Below are 18818 nucleotides of genomic sequence, written 5' to 3'. Positions count from 1 at the left end.
ATTGGAGTATAATTGCTTTACAATGGTGTGTTAGTTTCTGCTTTATAACAAAGTGAGTCAGCTATACATATACATATATCCCCATATCTCTTCCCTCTTGCGTCTCCCTCCCACCCTCCCTATCCCACCCCTCTAGGTGGTCACAGAGCACCGAGCTGATCTCCCTGTGCTATGCGGCTGCTTCCCACTAGCTATCTATTTTACATTTGGTAGTGTATATATGTCCATGCCACTCTCTCACTTTGTCCCAGCTTCCCCCTCTGCACCCGGTGTCCTCAAGTCCATTCTCTACGTCTGCGTCTTTATTCCTGCCCTGCCACTAGGTTCATCATTATAGTCACCCTGACTTACGTGGCATCTCCATGACTTATTTATCTTATAACTGGAAGTTTGTACCTTTTGACTCCATTCATCCATTTTGCCCACCCCTCCGCCACCTCTATCAACCACCAATCTGTTCTCTGTATCTGAGCTTGCTTTTTTTTTTTTTTTTTTTTTAAGATGCCACATACAAGTGAGCTTGTTGATTTTGTTGCTCAAGGAGACGTTTGTCCAGGTGCAAGCACTGCAGCAAAGGGTCCCAGGTCCCAGGTCCCAGCCTGTCTCACCACCATTTAAGACACACATATAGTGGGGTGAGGAGGGCTTAGGCAGGCGGATCTGGTTTGAGTTCTGTCTCTGCCTTCCACTAGCTATGTGACCTTGGGCAAGTAACGTTCCCTCTTTGACCTTCAGTTTCCTTATCTACATGAGGGAGATAATAGCAGTGCCGACATCTCTGTGTTGTTGTGAGAGATACATGGCTGATGGGAACAGCACAGAGGATTCGCTTAATGAATCGCCTTCCCATCAGTTCTGTGCACTTACTTCTCAGTGGGTTTTCAGACGTTGTTTCACGTCCTCTTTTTTTTTTTTTTAATTTCTACAACATTTTATTTTTATTATGAATTATATATGCATAATAAGTGACTCAAATTTCAGCTAGACATAGAAATAACAAAATAAAACATCTTTTGACTAGCATGATAATAAGACATTATCCCTGAAAGTCTTTGAGATGGCAACATGCAACACAAATGTATTCAAGATAGCTGAGTCACTAACAAGTTTCAGAGCTACAGATTAGGTCACATCAATTTCCAAGCGTTCTACTGACTCTGTTATTCTATGATCCTGACAGTCAATAGCAAAAAGCAAATCACTGCAGTATTTCAACAGTTTATCCTGCCATACACACATACACACACACACACACACACACACACACACACACACACCGGCTATGTTTTCGTTAGATTTTTTTTTTTTTGTATTTCCTTCAAGACTTCTTTTTATTTATTTATTTATTTATTTATTTATTTATTTATATTTTTGACTGTGTTGGGTCTTCGTTTCTGTGCGAGGGCTTTTTCTCTAGTTGCGGCAAGCGGGGGCCACTCTTCATCGCGGTGCGCGGGCCTCTCACTATCGTGGCCTCTCTTGTTGCGGAGCACAGGCTCCAGACGCGCAGGCTCAGTAGTTGTGGCTCACGGGCCCAGTTGCTCCACGGCACGTGGGATCTTCCCAGACCAGGGCTCGAACCCGTGTCCCCTGCATTGGCAGGCAGATTCTCAACCACTGCGCCACCAGGGAAGACCCCTTCGTTAGATTTTTATACACATTTTTTTCTAATATCACGTCCTCTTCAGAACTAGCCTCTTTGAGAAGTGAGGCAGATGTTATCCTTATTCCCATTTCACCAGTGAGAATCTTGCTTCTCAGAGAGGTTGACTTTCACAAGATCCATGACTCACAGAGACTGTCAGGCCTGTGACTGTAAATGTAGCGCACCCGTCTCCCACGTTGCCTGACAAGCACATCCTCTTCTGCAGCCTCCTTTGAGTTCTCTGCTTGGAACACCTTTTCTCTGAGTTTCTCTGCCTGGGACTATTGCCTTTTGAAGTCTGTTTCCTCTTCAGAGTCTTGCACATCTCTCGAGAAGCCTTTCTTGAGATTTCTCATCACAGGGAATAATCCTCCGTCTGGAAGTTACTGACGCACTTATCCAGAATCCTGCCAGTGGACTGAGGTCCCCAGAAGATAATGACCATCTTTGCACGGGAGGCCAGAAAACACACAGCAATATCTCAGGAATTTAGTGAAATGAAGCTGTAAGCAGTTTTTCAGACTGAAGGTCACGATAGTTTGGGTTGTAAAATTAGTTTAGTAGAGTATGATCAGCATTTTGAAAACTAACTAGAATTGAATGAAATAGAATAGAAAATAGTAATAAATCCCGTGTAAGGATAGGTTTTGTTTTTTCAAGAAACATTTGTTTCAGTGTGTGTTTGTGCCTGGGCTAGGATGCAAAATAAGATTCTTACTGTGGATTATGTGAAAAATAAGTCTGAACACTCTTTTATATAATTCTTAGGGGCCAGTAATGAGATTTCTCAGAAGGAGAACCTGAAACTGGAATTTAGGACTTAGATGGGGCAGGATGCACAACGGTTCTCTAGTCATACTATGGAGATTTATATCCCCACACACTTTCTAGCTGTGTGCTCTTGGATAAGTTACTAAGCTACTCTGTGCCTCAGTTTCCTCATTTGTAGAGTGGAGAGAGTAACCACTTTAGAGAGTCCTTAAGAGGACTTAATGTGTAAATACATGCAACATACTTACAACAATGTCTGGTGCATATATGTTAGCTAGCATTACAGTTATTATAATTAAGTAAAAGGCAGAAGGTAATCTATGTCGTGGAGTTATGACTGATGAACCAGAAAATAGTTTTTTATTGAGTGCCTAGATTGTATGCCTCCAGTGCTAAAATACAAACGAAGGAAATGCAGGGTACGACCCTCACCTTCATGTTACTTACAGTCTAATGGAGGAAACGAGGCTGACATCCATGAAAAAGAGAATAACAGATGGTCTCAGGCAGTGAAAATGATGTCGAGTGCATATAGGAAATATTTGGTCTTCATAGTTTTATGGTAGTATTTTGTACTGTCCTGGAGAAGGTTAAAGCTTTGATCTTCAGTTCCTCCTGGAGAAACAAGCCGTAGAGACCAACTCTTGGGAACATTTTGAGTTTCTCTTTGTGGCTGAGGACAGGGACTGGGGAGTAAGAAGCTCCCGTAGGGGTGGACTGGGAAGAAGGGGGCACAGAATTTAAAAATGGGACTACTTAATGTATTTATTGAATCGGGACCCTATTACCATAAGTAAACACTCAGCCAGAAGGAGATGTGCGGATTCTTTTTATTCTTGTAATTTTTTGGTGGCGGGGGGAGGTTGCCACAAACTACATTTAGTGTGTTTACAAAATGCCATTCGACCTATGATGCTACTCAGAATCTTAGAAGCGCTGCCAGGAGGAAGTAGCCTCTTCTAAGTGAAACTGTTCAGTTGCAGCCATGAGTGAGTTGTTAGTATTTTAGATGATTATTAATTCCACTGAGTGAATCTGGGATACATGGAGGGACAAAGCAGATCTTTCTTAATCCATATACTTTCTTCTAGAACAGCGCTTTGAAAACTTTTATGTGCATTTCAGTCACCTGGGGATCTTATTAAAATGCAGAATCGATTCAATAGATTGGAGGTGGGGCCTGAGATTCTGCCTTTCTCAGAAGCTTCTAGGTGATGTTGGTGCTTCTGGTCTGCAAACCATACTTTGGAAAGAAAGATTCTGATGTTGCTTTCTGTAAAAAAAAAAAAAAACTTTGTGTTTATACTTTATAATCCTAATAAATCTCCACCCCATTCACTAAATCCCAGTTCAGTCTATGTCCAACAAACAATTGGACACTTAGATCTTCTTTAGAATTACACGCTTTCTGTATCATAACCGAAAACTTTCCAAGTGGTTCCCTTAAGTAAAGGCATCCACAATTTTTGTTATTATCTGTAGAATTTAAATGTTATTTTATTGTTACAAAGGGCTCTTTGTTTAGTGAGAATGTTGCTGGACATTGTGGTGGACCTCTTAAACCAAAGGCAGTTTAAGTGACCACAGGCTAAGTGAGAAGTAAGTAAATGCATTTAGGGAAGGGGAAAATGGATCAAGGTAGAGGGAAGACAAAGAATAAATAAATAAATAAATAAAAATATTACATTTATCCTGTAACAAACCATAATGGAAAAGAATATGACAAAGAATATGTATACCTGAATCACTTTGCTGTACACCAGAAACTAACACAACGTTGTAAATCAACTATACTTCAATTAGGAAGAAAAAGTTTGGGAATTCCCTGGTGGTCCAGTGGATAAGACTCTGTGGTTTTACTGCCGTGGGCCTGGGTTCGATCCCTGGTTGGGGAACTAAGATCCCACAAACCACGTGGCATGGCACACACCGCCCCCCCCCAAAAAAAGAAATTGTTTAAAACAATTTAAATCAAAGACACCTGTCTGAAAGAAAAAGAAACCATTTGCATAGCGTCTGTTTAAGGCTTGGTGCCCTCTGATGGGTGGTAGGTGGCAGCAATGTGGCACCTTGAACTGGCACAGTCCCTCTTCCCACAGGTGTCTGCAGCTCAGAATCTTCCTAGGCTGTTCCAGGTTCTCTGGGTCCTGGGATGGTGACCTGAGGTTTTGTTTTCTGTGCAGCAGTGGCCATTGTTTTTTACTTTCGAATCCAGCCTGCTGTTCTAACTGAACAGAGAACAAATAGCAACAGGTATTCATAGACTTGGGAAGCCAAGTCAGTGAGTGTCACGTGGGCTTTATTGGTCTTTCTTTCTTCCCCGCAGGGGTACTTTTACATGTGATGGGAGATGCCCTGGGGTCGGTGGTTGTGGTGATTACAGCCATCATATTCTATGTGCTTCCCCTGAAACATGAGGACCCATGTAACTGGCAGTGCTACATTGACCCCAGCCTGACTGTCATCATGGTCATCATCATTTTGTCATCTGCCTTCCCACTCATCAAGGAGACTGCTGCCATTCTGCTGCAGATGGTCCCCAAAAGTGTCAACATGGAAGAGCTGAGTAAGTCATGCAATTCTTATCTCGAACCACTGCCCAGTGAATGTTCTTCAGGCCAAAGGGCCAGCATTATTTCAGAGCAGTGTTTGATTTATGTATCCTGAAATACTTTAAATCACAAAGCAATAGAGACATCCTCACATGTTTTGTAGATGACTGCTGCTACTAAAATGACTCGCAGCTCCGAGAACCAAAGGTCCCTTTTAGCCCATCATTCTCTGACTCTACTGCAAATTTTTAAGAATGTGTTGCTTGGACAATACCTATTCCTGGGCTATTTATTTACCTTCATGTCAGAGATTTATTCTAACTCAGATAAGGCCACTCTGCCCAGGACTTGATTTTTATTTCCCCTATTCTGAAAACATGAGTCATTCCTTCCTATTCTAGATCCTACTTTTTAGTTAACTGATTTTTGTGGGCACGCAAGTCACCGTGTGTCCTATAACACAGTAAAACGGACCATATTTAAATTCACTCATTCAGTAGTGGAATCTGTTTCTTTGCTTTGCTCAAATAGAAGGTCAAACTCTCACTTGAGTTTATGTGCATCTGAGGATATAACATTTTTATAGACTTTATAGAATGTCTGAATGGGAACTCTCCAGATGTTGGTGAGAAACTGAATGTGCACTTTTAGTTCTAGTGTTTCTAAATGGAGATGAAGTTTTTATAGGAAAAAAATTTTTTTCATGAATATTTGCTATTATTCTATCTATCATTACTTCATCAGTGAGCCAGTAAACATGAACTATAGCCCAGGCCCACTATGCAGCTGAAAGTCGGAAGACCTTATTTCATGACAAATAGCTGAAATTAGATTTGATGGGCCTTAATATATTGAACAGCCATGGCTAGCCTTTCCTCCTACAGGCATGATTTACAGTGTGACTGTCCTGAATGCCTACTCTTTGCCCAGTGCTGCAGGCAGAGGATGACGGAGGTAAAAGAGGCTCCAAGGAGCAGATATACAGCATCATTTTCCTCCAGGGGCTTGTTTGCCAATGGAAAAAACAAAATAAGCATATACAAAGCAATTTATGATATATATTGGCTTATATTGCCTTTTAACAAAGTAATATATATATATTGAAAGGCAGATATTAAAAAAATTAGATTGTAATAATGATAGCAACACTTTTATGATACTTATTACATGCTAGGTAATATTGTCCAAGTGCTTTACTTATATTAACTCATTTTAATCCTTAAAATAAACTTATGAGGTGCTGTCATTATCATTCCTAATTTACACATAAGGAAACCAAGGCACAGAGGGACTGAGTAAATTTTACAAGGTCATGCAGGTAGTAAATGATTAACTGGGATTCAAACTCTAGGTGGCTACAGGTTGTTCATAATCACTGTTCAATACCATCTTTCTAAATACATACTAATTTTAGAAAGTATGGAAAATATAGAAGAGCCTAAATAAGAAAATAGAAATCTCTCATAATCCTATGACCCAGAAATTACCACTCTTAATATTTTTGTGTCAGTCATTCAATAAAACAAGACTTAATCTACCTAAAAAAATCATTTTTGTGTGTATATATATACACTGATGTTTCATTTTTTAAAAAAAGGAAAGATAAGCAAAATAAGAAGACAGAGAAATATGCAGCAGATGAAGGAGCTAAAAACCCACCAGACCAAACAAATGAAGAGGAAATAGGCAGTCTACCTGAAAAAGAATTCAGAGTAATGATAGGAAAGATATCCAAAATCTTGGAAATAGAATGGAGAAAATACAAGAAACATTTAACAAGGACCTAGAAGAACTAAAGAGCAAATAAACAATGATGAACAACACAGTAAATGAAATTAAAATTTCTCTAGAAGGAATCAATAGCAGAATAACTGAGGCAGAAGAACGGATAAGTGACCTGGAAGATAAAATAGTGGAAATAACTACCACAGAGCAGAATAAAGAAAAAAGAATGAAAAGAATTGAGGACAGTCTCAGAGACCTCTGGGACAACATTAAATGCACCAACATTCGAATTATAGGGGTCCCAGAAGAAGAAGAGAAAAGGATAGGGACTGAGAAAATATTTGAAGAGATTATAGTTGAAAAATTCCCTAATATGGGAAAGGAAACAGTTAATCAAGTCCAGGAAGCACAGAGAGTTCCATACAGGATAAATCCAAGGAGAAACACACCAGGACACATATTAATCAAACTATCAAAAATTAAATAAAAAGAAAAAATATTAAAAGCAGCAAAGGAGAAGCAACAAATAACATAAAAGGGAATCCCCATAAGGTTAACAGCTGATTTTTCAGCAGAAACTCGGCAAGCCAGAAGGGAGTGCAGGACATATTTAAAGTGATGAAAGGGAAAAATCTACAACTAAGATTACTCTACCCAGCAAGGATCTCATTCAAATTCAACAGAGAAGTTAAAAGCTTTACAGTCAAGCAAAAGCTAAGAGAATTCACCACCACCAAACCAGCTTTACAACAAATGCTAAAGGAACTTCTCTAGGCAGGAAACACAGGAGAAGGAAAACACCTACAGTAACAAACCCAAAACAATTAAGAAAATGGTAATAGGAACACACATATCGATAACTACCTTAAATGTAAATGGATTAAATGTTCCAAACCAAAAGACATAGACTAGCTGAATGGATACAAAAACAAGACCCATATATATACTGTCTACAAGAGACCCACTTCAGACCAAGGGACACATACAGACTGAAAGTGTGGGGATGGAAAAAGATATTCCATGCAAATGGAAATCAAAAGAGAGCTGGATTAGCAGTTCTCATATCAGACAGAATAGACTTTAAAATAAAGACTATTACAAGAGACAAAGAAGGACACTACATAATGATCAAGGGATCAATCCAAGAAGAAGATATAACAATTGTAAATATTTATGCACCCAACATACGAGCACCTCAATACATACGGCAAATGCTAAGAGCCATAAAAGGGGAAATTGACAGTTACACAATCATAGTAGGGGACACCCCACTTTCACCAATGGACAGATCCTCCAAATGAAAATAAATAAGGGAACACAAGCTTTAAATGACACATTAAACAAGATGGACTTAATTGATATTTATAGGACATTGCATCCAAAAAGAACAGAATACACTTTCTTCTCAAGTGCTCATGGAACAGTCTCCAGGATAGATCATATCTTGGGTTACAAATCAAGCCTTGGTAAACTTAAAACAATTGAAATCGTATCAAGTAACTTTTCTGACCACAATGCTATGAGACTAGATATCAATAACAGGAAAAAAACTGTAAAAAATACAAACACATGGAGGCTAAACAATACACTACTAAGTAACCAAGAGATCACTGAAGAAATCAAAGAGTAAATCAAAAAATACCTAGAAACAAATGAGAATGAAAACACGATGACCCAAAACCTATGGGATGCAGCAAAAGCAGTTCTAAGAGGGAAGTTTATAGCAATACAATCCTACCTCAAAAAACAAGAAAAAATCTCAAACAACCTAACCTTACACCTAAAGCAATTAGAGAAAGAAGAACAAAAATCTCCAAAGTTAGCAGAAGGAAAGAAATAATAAAGATCAGATCAGAAATAAATGAAAAAGAAATGAAGGCAACAATAGCAAAGATCAATAAAACTAAATAAAAACTAAATAATAAAACCTTTTTCAGGTTCTTTGAAAAGATAAACAAAACTGATAAACCATTAGTGAGACCCATCAAGAAAAAAGAGGAGAAGACTCAAATCAACAGAATTAGAAATGAAAAAGGAGAAGTAACAACTGACACTGCAGAAACACAAAAGATCATGAGAGATTACTACAAGCAACTCTATGCCAATAGAATGGACAACCTGGAAGAAATGGACAAATTCTTAGAAAAGCACAAACTTCTGAGACTGAATCAGGAAGAAATAGAAAATATAAGCAGACCAATCACAAGCACTGAAATTGAGACTGTGATTAAAAATCTTCCAACAAACAAAAGCCCAGGACCAGATGGCTTCACAGGGGAATTCTATCAAACATTTAGAGAAGAGCTAACGCCTATCCTTCTCAAACTCTTCCTAAGTATAGCAGAGGGAGGAACACTCACAAACTCATTCTATGAGGCCACCATCACCCCAATACCAAAACCAGACAAAGATGTCACAAAGAAAGAAAACTACAGGCCAATATCACTGATGAACATAGTTGCAAAAATCCTCAACGAAATACTAGCAAACAGAATCCAACAGCACATTTAAAGGATCATATACCATGACCAAGTGGAGTTTATCCCAGGAATGCAAGGATTCTTCAATATACTCAAATCAATCAATGTGATACACCATATTAACTTATTGAAGGAAAAAAACCATATGATCATCTCAGTAGGTGCAGCAAAAGCTTTCGACAAAATTCAACACCCATTTATGATAAAAACCCTGCAGAAAGTAGGCATAGAGGGAACTTACCTCAACATAATAAAGGCCATATATGACAAACCCAAAGCCAACATCGTTTTCAATGGTGAAAAAAAGGAAACCATTTCCACTAAGATCAGGAACAAGATAAGGCTGCCCACTCTCACCACTATTATTCAACATAGTTTTGGAAGTTTTAACCACAGCAATCAGAGAAGCAAAAGAAATAAAAGGAATCCAAATCGGAAGAGAAGAAGTAAAACTGTCATTGTTTGCAGGTGACATGATGCTATACATAGAGAATCCTAAAGATGCTACCAGAAAACTACTAGAGCTAATCAATGAACTTGGTAAAGTAGCAGGATACAAAATTAATGCACAGAAATCTGTAGCATTCCTATACACTAATGATGAAAAGTCTGAAAGAGAAATTAAGGAAACACTCTCATTTACCATTGCAACAAAAAGAATAAAATATCTAGAAATAAACCTACCTTAGGAGACAAAAGACCTGTATGCAGAAAACTTTAAGACACTGATGAAAGAAATTAAAGATGATACAAACAGATGGAGAGATATACCATGTTCTTGGATTGAAAAAATCAACCTTGTGAAAACGGCTCTACTACCCAAAGCAATCTATAGATTCAATGCAATTCCTATCAAACTACCAACGGCATTTTTCACAGAACCAGAACAAAAAATTGCGCAATTTGTATGGAAACACAAAAGACCCTGAATAGCCGAAGCGATCTTGAGAAAGAAAAACAGAGCTGGAGGAATCAGGCTCCCTGACTTCAGACTATGCTACAAAGCTACAGTAATCAAGACAGTATAGTACTGGCACAAAAACAGAAATATAGATCAATGGAACGGGGTAGAAAGCCCAGAGATAAACCCACACACATATAATCACCTTATCTTTGGTAAAGGAGGCAAGAATATTCAATAGAGAAAGACAGCCTCTTCAATAAGTGGTGTTGGAAAAACTGGACAGCTACATGTAAAAGAATGAAATTAGAACACTCTCTAACACCATACACAAAAATAAATTCAAAATGGATTAAAGACCTAAATGTAAGATCGGACACCATAAAACTCTTAGAGGGAAACATAGGCAGAACAGTCTATGACATAAATCACAGCGAGATCCTTTTTGACCCACGTCCTAGAGAAAGGGAAATAAAAACAAAAATAAACAAATGGGACCTAATGAAACTTAAAAGCTTTTGCACAGCAAAGGAAGCCATAAACAAGATGAAAAGACAACCCTCAGAATGGGAGAAAGTATTTGCAAACGGAGCAACTGACAAAGGATTAATCTCCAAAATATATAAGCAGCTCATGCAGCTCAATATCAAAAAAACAAACAACCCAATCCAACAATAGGCCAAAGACCTAAATAGACATTTCTCCAAAGAAGATATTCATGTTGCCAACAAACACATGAAAGCATGCTCAACGTCACTAATTATTAGAGAAATGCAAATCAAAACTACAATGAGGTATCACCTCACACCAGTCAGAATAGCCATCATCAAAAAATCTACAAACAATAAATGCTGGAGAGGGTGTGGAGAAAAGGGAACCCTCTTGCACTGTTGGTGGGAATGTAAATTGATACAGCCCCTATGGAGAACAGTATGGACGTTCCTTAAAATACTAAAATAGAACTACCATATGACCCAGCAATCCCACTACTGGGCATATACACTGAGAAAACCATAATTCAAAAAGAGTCATGTACCACAATGTTCATCGCAGCACTATTTACAATAGCCAGGACATGGAAGCAACCTAAGTGTCCATCGACAGATGAATGGATAAAGAAGATGTGGCACATATGTACAATGGAATATTACTCAGCCATAAAAAGAAACAAAATTGAGTTATTTGTTGTGAGGTGGATGGACCTAGAGTCTGTCATACAGAGTGAAGTAAGTCAGAAAGAATAAAACAAATACCGTATGCTAACACATACATATGGAAATTAAAAAAAAAAAAAGGGGGGCTTCCCTGGTGGCGCAGTGGTTGAGAATCTGCCTGCCAATGCAGGGGACACGGGTTCGAGCTCTGGTCTGGGAAGATCCCACGTGCCGCAGAGCAACTAGGCCTGTGAGCCACAATTGCTGAGCCTGCGCTTCTGGAGCCTGTGCTCCGCAACAAGACAGGCCGCGATAGTGAGAGGCCTGCACACCGCGATGAAGAGTGGCCCCCACTTGCCGCAACTAGAGAAAGCCCTCGCACAGAAACGAAGACCCAACACAGCCATAAATAAATAAATAAATAAATAATTTAAAAAAAAAAAAGAAGCTTTAAAAAAAAAAAGGTTCTCAAGAACCTAGGGGCAGGACAGGAATAAAGATGTAGACGTAGAGAATGGACTTGAGGACCCAGGGAGGGGGAAGGGTAAGCTGGGATGAAGTGAGAGAGTGGAATGGACATATATACACTACCAAATGTAAAATAGATAGCTAGTGGGAAGCAGCCGCATAGCCCGGGGAGATCAGATCTGTGCTTTGTGACCACCTGGAGGGGTGGGATAGGGAGGGTGGGAGGGAGGCTCAAGAGGGAGGGGATATGGAGATATATATATGTATAGCTGATTCCCTTTGTTATACAGCAGAAACTGACACAACATTGTAAAGCAATTATACTCCGGTAAAGATGTTAAAAAAAAAAAGAGGAAAAAATATCATATCACATATACATTCTAGCTATTTGCTTTTTCACTTAAAAATACATTATATACCCTTTCTCATATCCTTAAATATGCAACTTATTTTTTCACAGCTGTATCATATTCTATCACATAATTGATTTAACGATTTCCATTTTTTTTCATTAACACAAAAAGCATTGCCCAAACCATTCTTGTACATAAATATTTGGTTATTTCTTTTGGTTAAATTCCTAGTATTAGAATTGCTGGGAAAGGTTTTTGATCCACATTGCCAAATCCCCTTTAAAAAAGGCTTTATATTCCCACTTTATACTTTATATACTTTATATTCCCACGCCAGTCCATCATAGTGTCGAATGCCTTGTAAACTCAACCACCCGGGGCATTTTCGGGAGGGGATTGTTATGAAACTTATTTTCTTGAATTGCCTTTTATGGACTAACAGTGTATGGTAGAGGAATTCAGAGAGGAAGAAGAAGATTATGGGAAAATGTATGGGAAGATGTACCCATATATGGTACAGCTATTTTTCTTCCTGTTATTCTTAGTAACTACATCATTCTGGTGCAAATGCTTAAGGGGACCCTATCCTCCCCTGGTGGTTCCATGTTTCAAATGGAGCCCTCACCTTGGTTATTGTTTTCTCTTCCCTGTTCTAGTGAGTAAGCTCTCTGCCGTGCCCGGAATTAGCAGTGTCCATGAAGTTCACATCTGGGAACTTATAAGTGGGAAGATCATTGCCACTCTGCACATCAAGTATCAGCAGGACGGGGGAGATCGGGATGCCAGTATAAAAATTCGAGAAATCTTCCACAACACGGGAATCCACAATGTGACCATCCAGTTTGAAAAGGTGGACCTGAAGGGGCCCCTAGAGCAAAAGGACTTGCAGTTGCTCTGTAGCTCACCCTGCATCTCCAAGGGCTGCAGCAAGCAGCTGTGCTGTCCCCCCGGGGCGCTGCCTCTGGCCCACATCAATGGCTGTGCCGAGCACAATGGCTGTCCCCCACTGGACTTGTCCCGGAGTGATGGCCTTGGGAGACGACAAACAGCAGAAGTGGCTCTTGAAGTATCTTTGGAAGGTTGTCTGAGTGACCACGGACAAGCTCTTAGCAAATCTCAGGAGGACTCACGTTATATCAACAGCACACATTTTTAGTTTGGTGCCCACATCAGTAAGCTGCATAGGCGAGGCACTTTGGAACCACTAGCTGGGCTTGTGGGAAGAGATTTGTGGGTCATAGACTCTGATCACACTCACAGTGTGCACACACTCTGTGTTCAATAGGGGGTTGGCTGTTTGGGATGTTAGTTGAACTTGTCTGTTAATTTTTATGTGACCGAGAACCCTTCTACATTATCCTGGATGTTTCATGCTGCTCTTCAACAGTTTTGTTTGAACATTTATTTTCCGAAGCAAATGCACTAGTATACGTATCAGGGACATTGAAGGCTGGGACTCAATAATTGTGGACACAGGATTCAAAGTAGTTTTTGTTTGAAATTGCTTAGAACTGCTAGCTGACTCTCAGGTGAGCTCATAGCCAAGCACATCAAAAAAAACTTAAGAACCATAATAGCTATATTCTTTTCTATTCCACTGGGAGATCATAAAAGAGGAAAGTTAGGTAGTCCTATAACTGCAGAAATTTTTTTCTTTGACTAATTTTTGAATAAACGTAAAACAAATACCTAGTAAGGTAGAAAATATTCTCAGAACATTAGAGGACTTCAAGTTTATTGGGGGTGGGGAAAGGCAGGAAGAAAATGCATTTTGATGATTTCTTCATTTTGAGAGGTAGAGAGAAAAAGACTTTCTGCTGTGAACTGAACTACAGCTATAGGATGTTTCAAATGTTCAAATACATAAGATGCTTTTCTTTTCACTTGGAAGTGTGGGAATATTTCTACTTCTTTAAGTATGACACAGTACTTATATACTGTCTTTTAGAGTCAGTCTAGTTAGGACTGTTTTCATTTATTGCTTATTAATGATTTACTAATTTGCCCAAATTTCCCTTCAGTCTTCTTTTATATGATCACATTGATCTATGTAGCATTTACCAGGAGAAAATGAGTATTCTCGGGATAGGAAAATATATGGCATTGAGTATGCATTCTTGCCCCCAAAATAAGCTAGATTGACTTTCCTTTAATTAGACATATTTTAAAGTATTTACTATAGTTGCCAACTAGTAATTTGATGGAAAAGTGTATGTCCAAGGGAGAGATGAGAATTAATTAAATTGCTGCCTTTAATGTGTTTCAAGGAGCTTACATTTTTCTTTTATGTCTCTTGACCCATATTATCAAGTTCAAATACATCTATTAGAATCTGATTTTCATTCCATGTACTGGAGAAACATCTGGCATGAATTTAACAAACTGTTTAGGCAGCAATATTTTCATCAGAACAGTCTCAAAATAAGTATAAGAAAACAGGAGGTGCCTCGCTAAAGAACTAGAATCTTTTTTGATGGGTTGCAAAATTGACTGTAAAAGATCATCCCTCAGGCTCTAAGCATTGAGTCTGCACAGTTTAGAATCTTCACAGTTCTCATCAGAAATGCTGGATTGGGAACAGAAAAAGCACCCACATTTTTCAACACAAACACCATTTAAAAAACTGTCATAGTTTTAAATTCTAAGGCTGAAATAAAGAAGCAGCTGTGATCAGTAGATAGGAAAATTTTTATTCCTTGAAAATTTATTATCCGAGTTTAAATTGGCCATGAATTAGGTAAATAGAAAAATGCCTAAATATGCTTTTATCCCTAGGAGTTTATTAAGCATATATACTTAATAGTATTATATAGTATGTACTATAGTGTATATATACTTAATAGCTACAATGGGGGTAGATATAAGGCAACATTTTTACTCTTAATATTAAAAGCATGGCATGTACTCACACAAAACAGAGGATTCTCTGTGAAACTCACCACAGTAATATGTGGACCAAATTCTCTTGTATAAATGTTGGTTGAGATGCACTGATTAGAGCCAAAGAAGAAATGTCTCTCACTTCCAGATTTGAAAGTCTAATTTGATTTCATATCATTCTGCTTTTATTAAAAGGGAAAAATTATAATTTTATAATTTTTTTTGCAGCTGGGTAAAGGAATGCATATTAGTTTACATCCAAATAATGTTCTTTAATTAATCTCTAAAGTATTTTTCTGGAAAGGAAAAGGCTCTTAATTCCAACATAATTAAATCTAACCTCAGAAAATTATCTCGATGGACATTTATGAACATACCAAATTATGGAATGCAGTCAATGTGAAATAGTACCTTTTGAAGACAGTTGGGCTCGGTGTGTTTAATAATGTCCAAACAAGCTAATTAAGTGCAATATTTTTCTGTCAGGTTAGGTGCTTGCATTTGCCACTCAGGCTCCGTGATGCCTGCTGTATGGTGTTTTTACTTGGGTTTTACTCTCCCTTTAGTTGTCTTGCATTTTAATTCTCCCAAGGAAACAAAAATATTTTCTTTTTTCCTTTGAATGAGCCCTGCAAAGTGGCAGTGGTGCCTAAACAACACTGTTTTTTTTTTTCTGAGATTAGAAAAATACTGCTACTCAGTTTTGCGTTCCTGTGTGCTTAGGTTAGTTCCAGAAAATTCTCTCTTTTTTTTTTTAGAAACTGAAAATAATTTTTTAAGAGTCTAGGGAATCCTCTGTGTGTCAGATCAGGACCAGCCATCAGGTGTTCTAACCTGGGGAAGAGGGATAGCCTCCTATTTCTATGGAAAGAGTCCTTTCTGCATTGTTTCAGCACCAGCTATAGGAAAAACTAAGTTTGCTTTTATTTTCCAACTTTCAACTCTGTTTGTGAAAATAGAGGTTACTTTTTTTTTTTCATGATATTTGTCCGTTATGAATACCCGTGGGGCTACCAGGTTCCATTGTTGACAGAAAAATATATTACCCCTTTAATTTTTTGATCAATAAAATAGGGAGACATTGAGGAAGAATTTAGAATACTCTCCATGTTTAGTTACGTTTTTTTCCTTCTTTCTTTCCTTTTTTTTTTTTTTTTTTGCCACCAGCTGGCCAAACTCTAGTGGAGGTAAATCAGGAACTTCAAAGTTCAGTAGGAATGGGTGCTTTGAATGTCAAAGAAATCACTGGGGTAGATTTTGGATCATAATAAACTGCCTTTTGAGGTAGTAAGAGCTTTTGCTATGCTTCTTCAACCTCCTTGTCCTTGACATTTGAACTGGATAGCTCCTTGTTGTGCGGGGCTGTCTTGGCCTTGTAGGATTTTTAGCAGCATCTCTTGGCTTCTACCCCCTAGATGCCAGTAGCATACCCCCAAGTTGTGACAACCAACAATGTCCCCAGACATTGTCACAGGTCCGCTGGGGAGCAGAATAGCCCCTAGTTCTAAGCCACTGACTTAACCTAAGGGTCTTTGAGGGATATTGTTGATGAAAGCCCTTCCAGGGCCCAGTAATTCTTTTAATCTAATCACTCTGCAGAATTTGCTCTTTAAAAAAAATATTTTTAAAGGCTAGATAAAACTATTTATAAAAATACAGTCGTCTTTACATAGAACAATGTAATTTGGAAAATAAAGCCCTTATAAATCTGACTATACAGATCAGTCAATATAACAGTGAATGAAATGCTCTCACTGTTTGTGATGAGCTCTTCAACTCATGAATATCCTCAGTTTGATGAACTCACTGCTAAATGAGAAGGGGTTACATCAGCACAATTGATTCTTGGAGTTAAGGTGTTTAATTTCCCACCAGTTTTAAACTTGATGATGTTTTTTTGTTACTGGTTTCTGACAAACAGCGCATCTTAGTGCAATGACAAATTCGGATGTTAAAAACATTTTTTTATTGTTCATGACTCACTTAATCCTTTGCCAAATCATATCCATTTTTTTCCAAGAGGACAAAATACATTTCCTGCTTTTAAATGATCCCGCGTGTAATGTATCTTCACACTCTTGCAATTAAAGATCGCAGAAAAGACTGGTTTAAAAAAAACGAGGAAAGGCAACCTAATTTGGGTTTCTAATTTAGGCTTAGTAAGCATGCCTATTGTATAGCCCTTGTCGTTCACTTGATTAATTGTCACCTATTTGTGCTTCTGAGTGTATTTGCATGTGATTAGCCACAGGAATAAAACAGGAATGAAGCCGTTGAATTGGGGAACTAGCTGCTCAAATGGAACTTGCATCAGACCCTAATCCTCACTGTAATCTCAATGTTCTTATGAATTTGCAGTTTAGCTAATGAAAATGTGCATTTTTTTCTGGAGCTTTTCAGGTGTTTCATTCTGGACTTTTTTTGTTTACGTGGAACTTTCTTGCTAATTGCTAGATGGATCAATGGTCTCCTCTTGGTACAAAGCCAGGCCAGAGACACTGAACCTGCTCTGCATTCTGATGGGAATAACCTGGAAAGGATGATGATTTTCAAGGGAGAATGACCGCTTCCTGGAGGTCTGAAATTATGTTACAGTATTGTGGAGTTTTGTTGCTTGAGGTCTTCCTTCTGTCCTCACAGGTGATTTTGCCAAAGTATAATTGTCACATTTGGGGGAATTATTAAAACTCTAAGATACAAAGTTTCAATAACTCATCGCTAATTGCATGTGAAGTCCCCCAGTGATGTATGCACAGATGCATACATTTAAAAGTGAAGATGTTCAATGGTGCTATCGATAAAAAGTTTTAAAAATAAACACATGACTGAGAGATATGTTTGTGAAAATTAAACAGATAATGCAAACTAGCTGAACGCATTTTGTCTTTGTCACTTTTACTCTAGTCAATTTCCACTCAGTAACTCCGTGGATTGATTTTAATAATTCAGGACTAATTCTGTCTCCATTTCACACCCCTCTGCCACTCTCCACTCTTGGCAGAAATGTCACCAGTTGACCCAGCTACCTTACTTACTGTAACCTGGACTGATCTGGTTTTCTAGTGGGGCCTGTTTGGCCCTGGCTACCCAATGCGTTTGTGTAGGAGGGGAGCTCCTGGGATTTAGGGAATGGTGAGAGGTTAGGCTTTTTTTGGGAGAGACCCTATAGATTTGAAAATCTCTCCAATGAATTGACTGGCATCTTTATGACTATTGAATAAGGGGAACAGTCTTCCACTTCTTTCAATTGCTTTTATCCTACCCATCAGTCAACTGATTAATCGGCTTATACTTATTGTAAACCATGTACAAGTGCTTCTTGCCTCTAAGGAGTTTATAGTCTATATGTGAAAAAGGCAGTCCACCTTTGTGGGAGTTTAAAGAGAGCTACCTGTAGCCTGGATGGCCGGGGAGTGGGGGGGATCTTGTGCTGGAGGGGTTCTGGTGCTCAAATGTGCACATTCTAAGCCCTGGGCAACATCTGCAAAAGGAGAGGGTTACATAATATTTCATGGCCATTAGCTTCCTTCAGCAATAAGAGTCTGGAGTATGGAGCAGGGGTGAAAGTACTCAGTACTCTAGGGCTTAGGCTCCAGAATCTCTGACTACTCCGTTTAAAAGAGAACCCAGCCTCTCTCTGTGTCTCTTACCTTCCTTAATGTTTCTTCATAGCACTGTCGCTTGGTAACATTGTATTACGCATTTGTTTATTTCCTGTCTCTCCAAATAGAATAAGGCTTTGTATAATCCACCACTGTGTTCTTCAGCCTCTATCCCAGTGCTTGGAACAGTGCCGCAGTACCTGGCACATGAATGAATGAATGAATGAATGAATGAACACATGAATGAACGAATAGGTTCAACACTTGGTGTTCCTGGTTGGAGGCTT

At 38.6% G+C, this 18818-nt stretch overlaps 1 protein-coding gene and 1 long non-coding RNA gene across 4 annotated transcripts in view; one reads left to right on the top strand and one right to left on the bottom strand.

Annotated features, from left to right (window-relative positions):
* The window catches only part of SLC30A10 (solute carrier family 30 member 10), a 57950-nt gene extending 39223 nt beyond the window's left edge, over window positions 1–18727 (top strand). For all 3 annotated transcript variants that reach the window (XM_082395014.1, XM_082395012.1, XM_082395013.1), the window contains exons 3-4: window positions 4743–4982; window positions 12706–18727. In XM_082395014.1, coding sequence (XP_082251140.1) covers window positions 4743–4982; window positions 12706–13205 — 740 coding nt within the window. In that variant the 3' untranslated portion in view covers window positions 13206–18727. The remainder of the gene's footprint in view (window positions 1–4742; window positions 4983–12705) is intronic.
* LOC309630584 overlaps window positions 3233–18818 on the bottom strand; it is a 50600-nt gene continuing 35014 nt past the window's right edge. Inside the window, exon 4 of the long non-coding RNA XR_014245771.1 lies at window positions 3233–3689. This is a non-coding gene — a long non-coding RNA (uncharacterized lncRNA). The remainder of the gene's footprint in view (window positions 3690–18818) is intronic.

This window comes from Balaenoptera borealis, assembly GCF_965194805.1.
Source record: "Balaenoptera borealis genome assembly, chromosome: 1".
NCBI lineage: Eukaryota > Metazoa > Chordata > Mammalia > Artiodactyla > Balaenopteridae > Balaenoptera > Balaenoptera borealis.
This window is presented reverse-complemented; position numbering and strand designations above follow the sequence as displayed.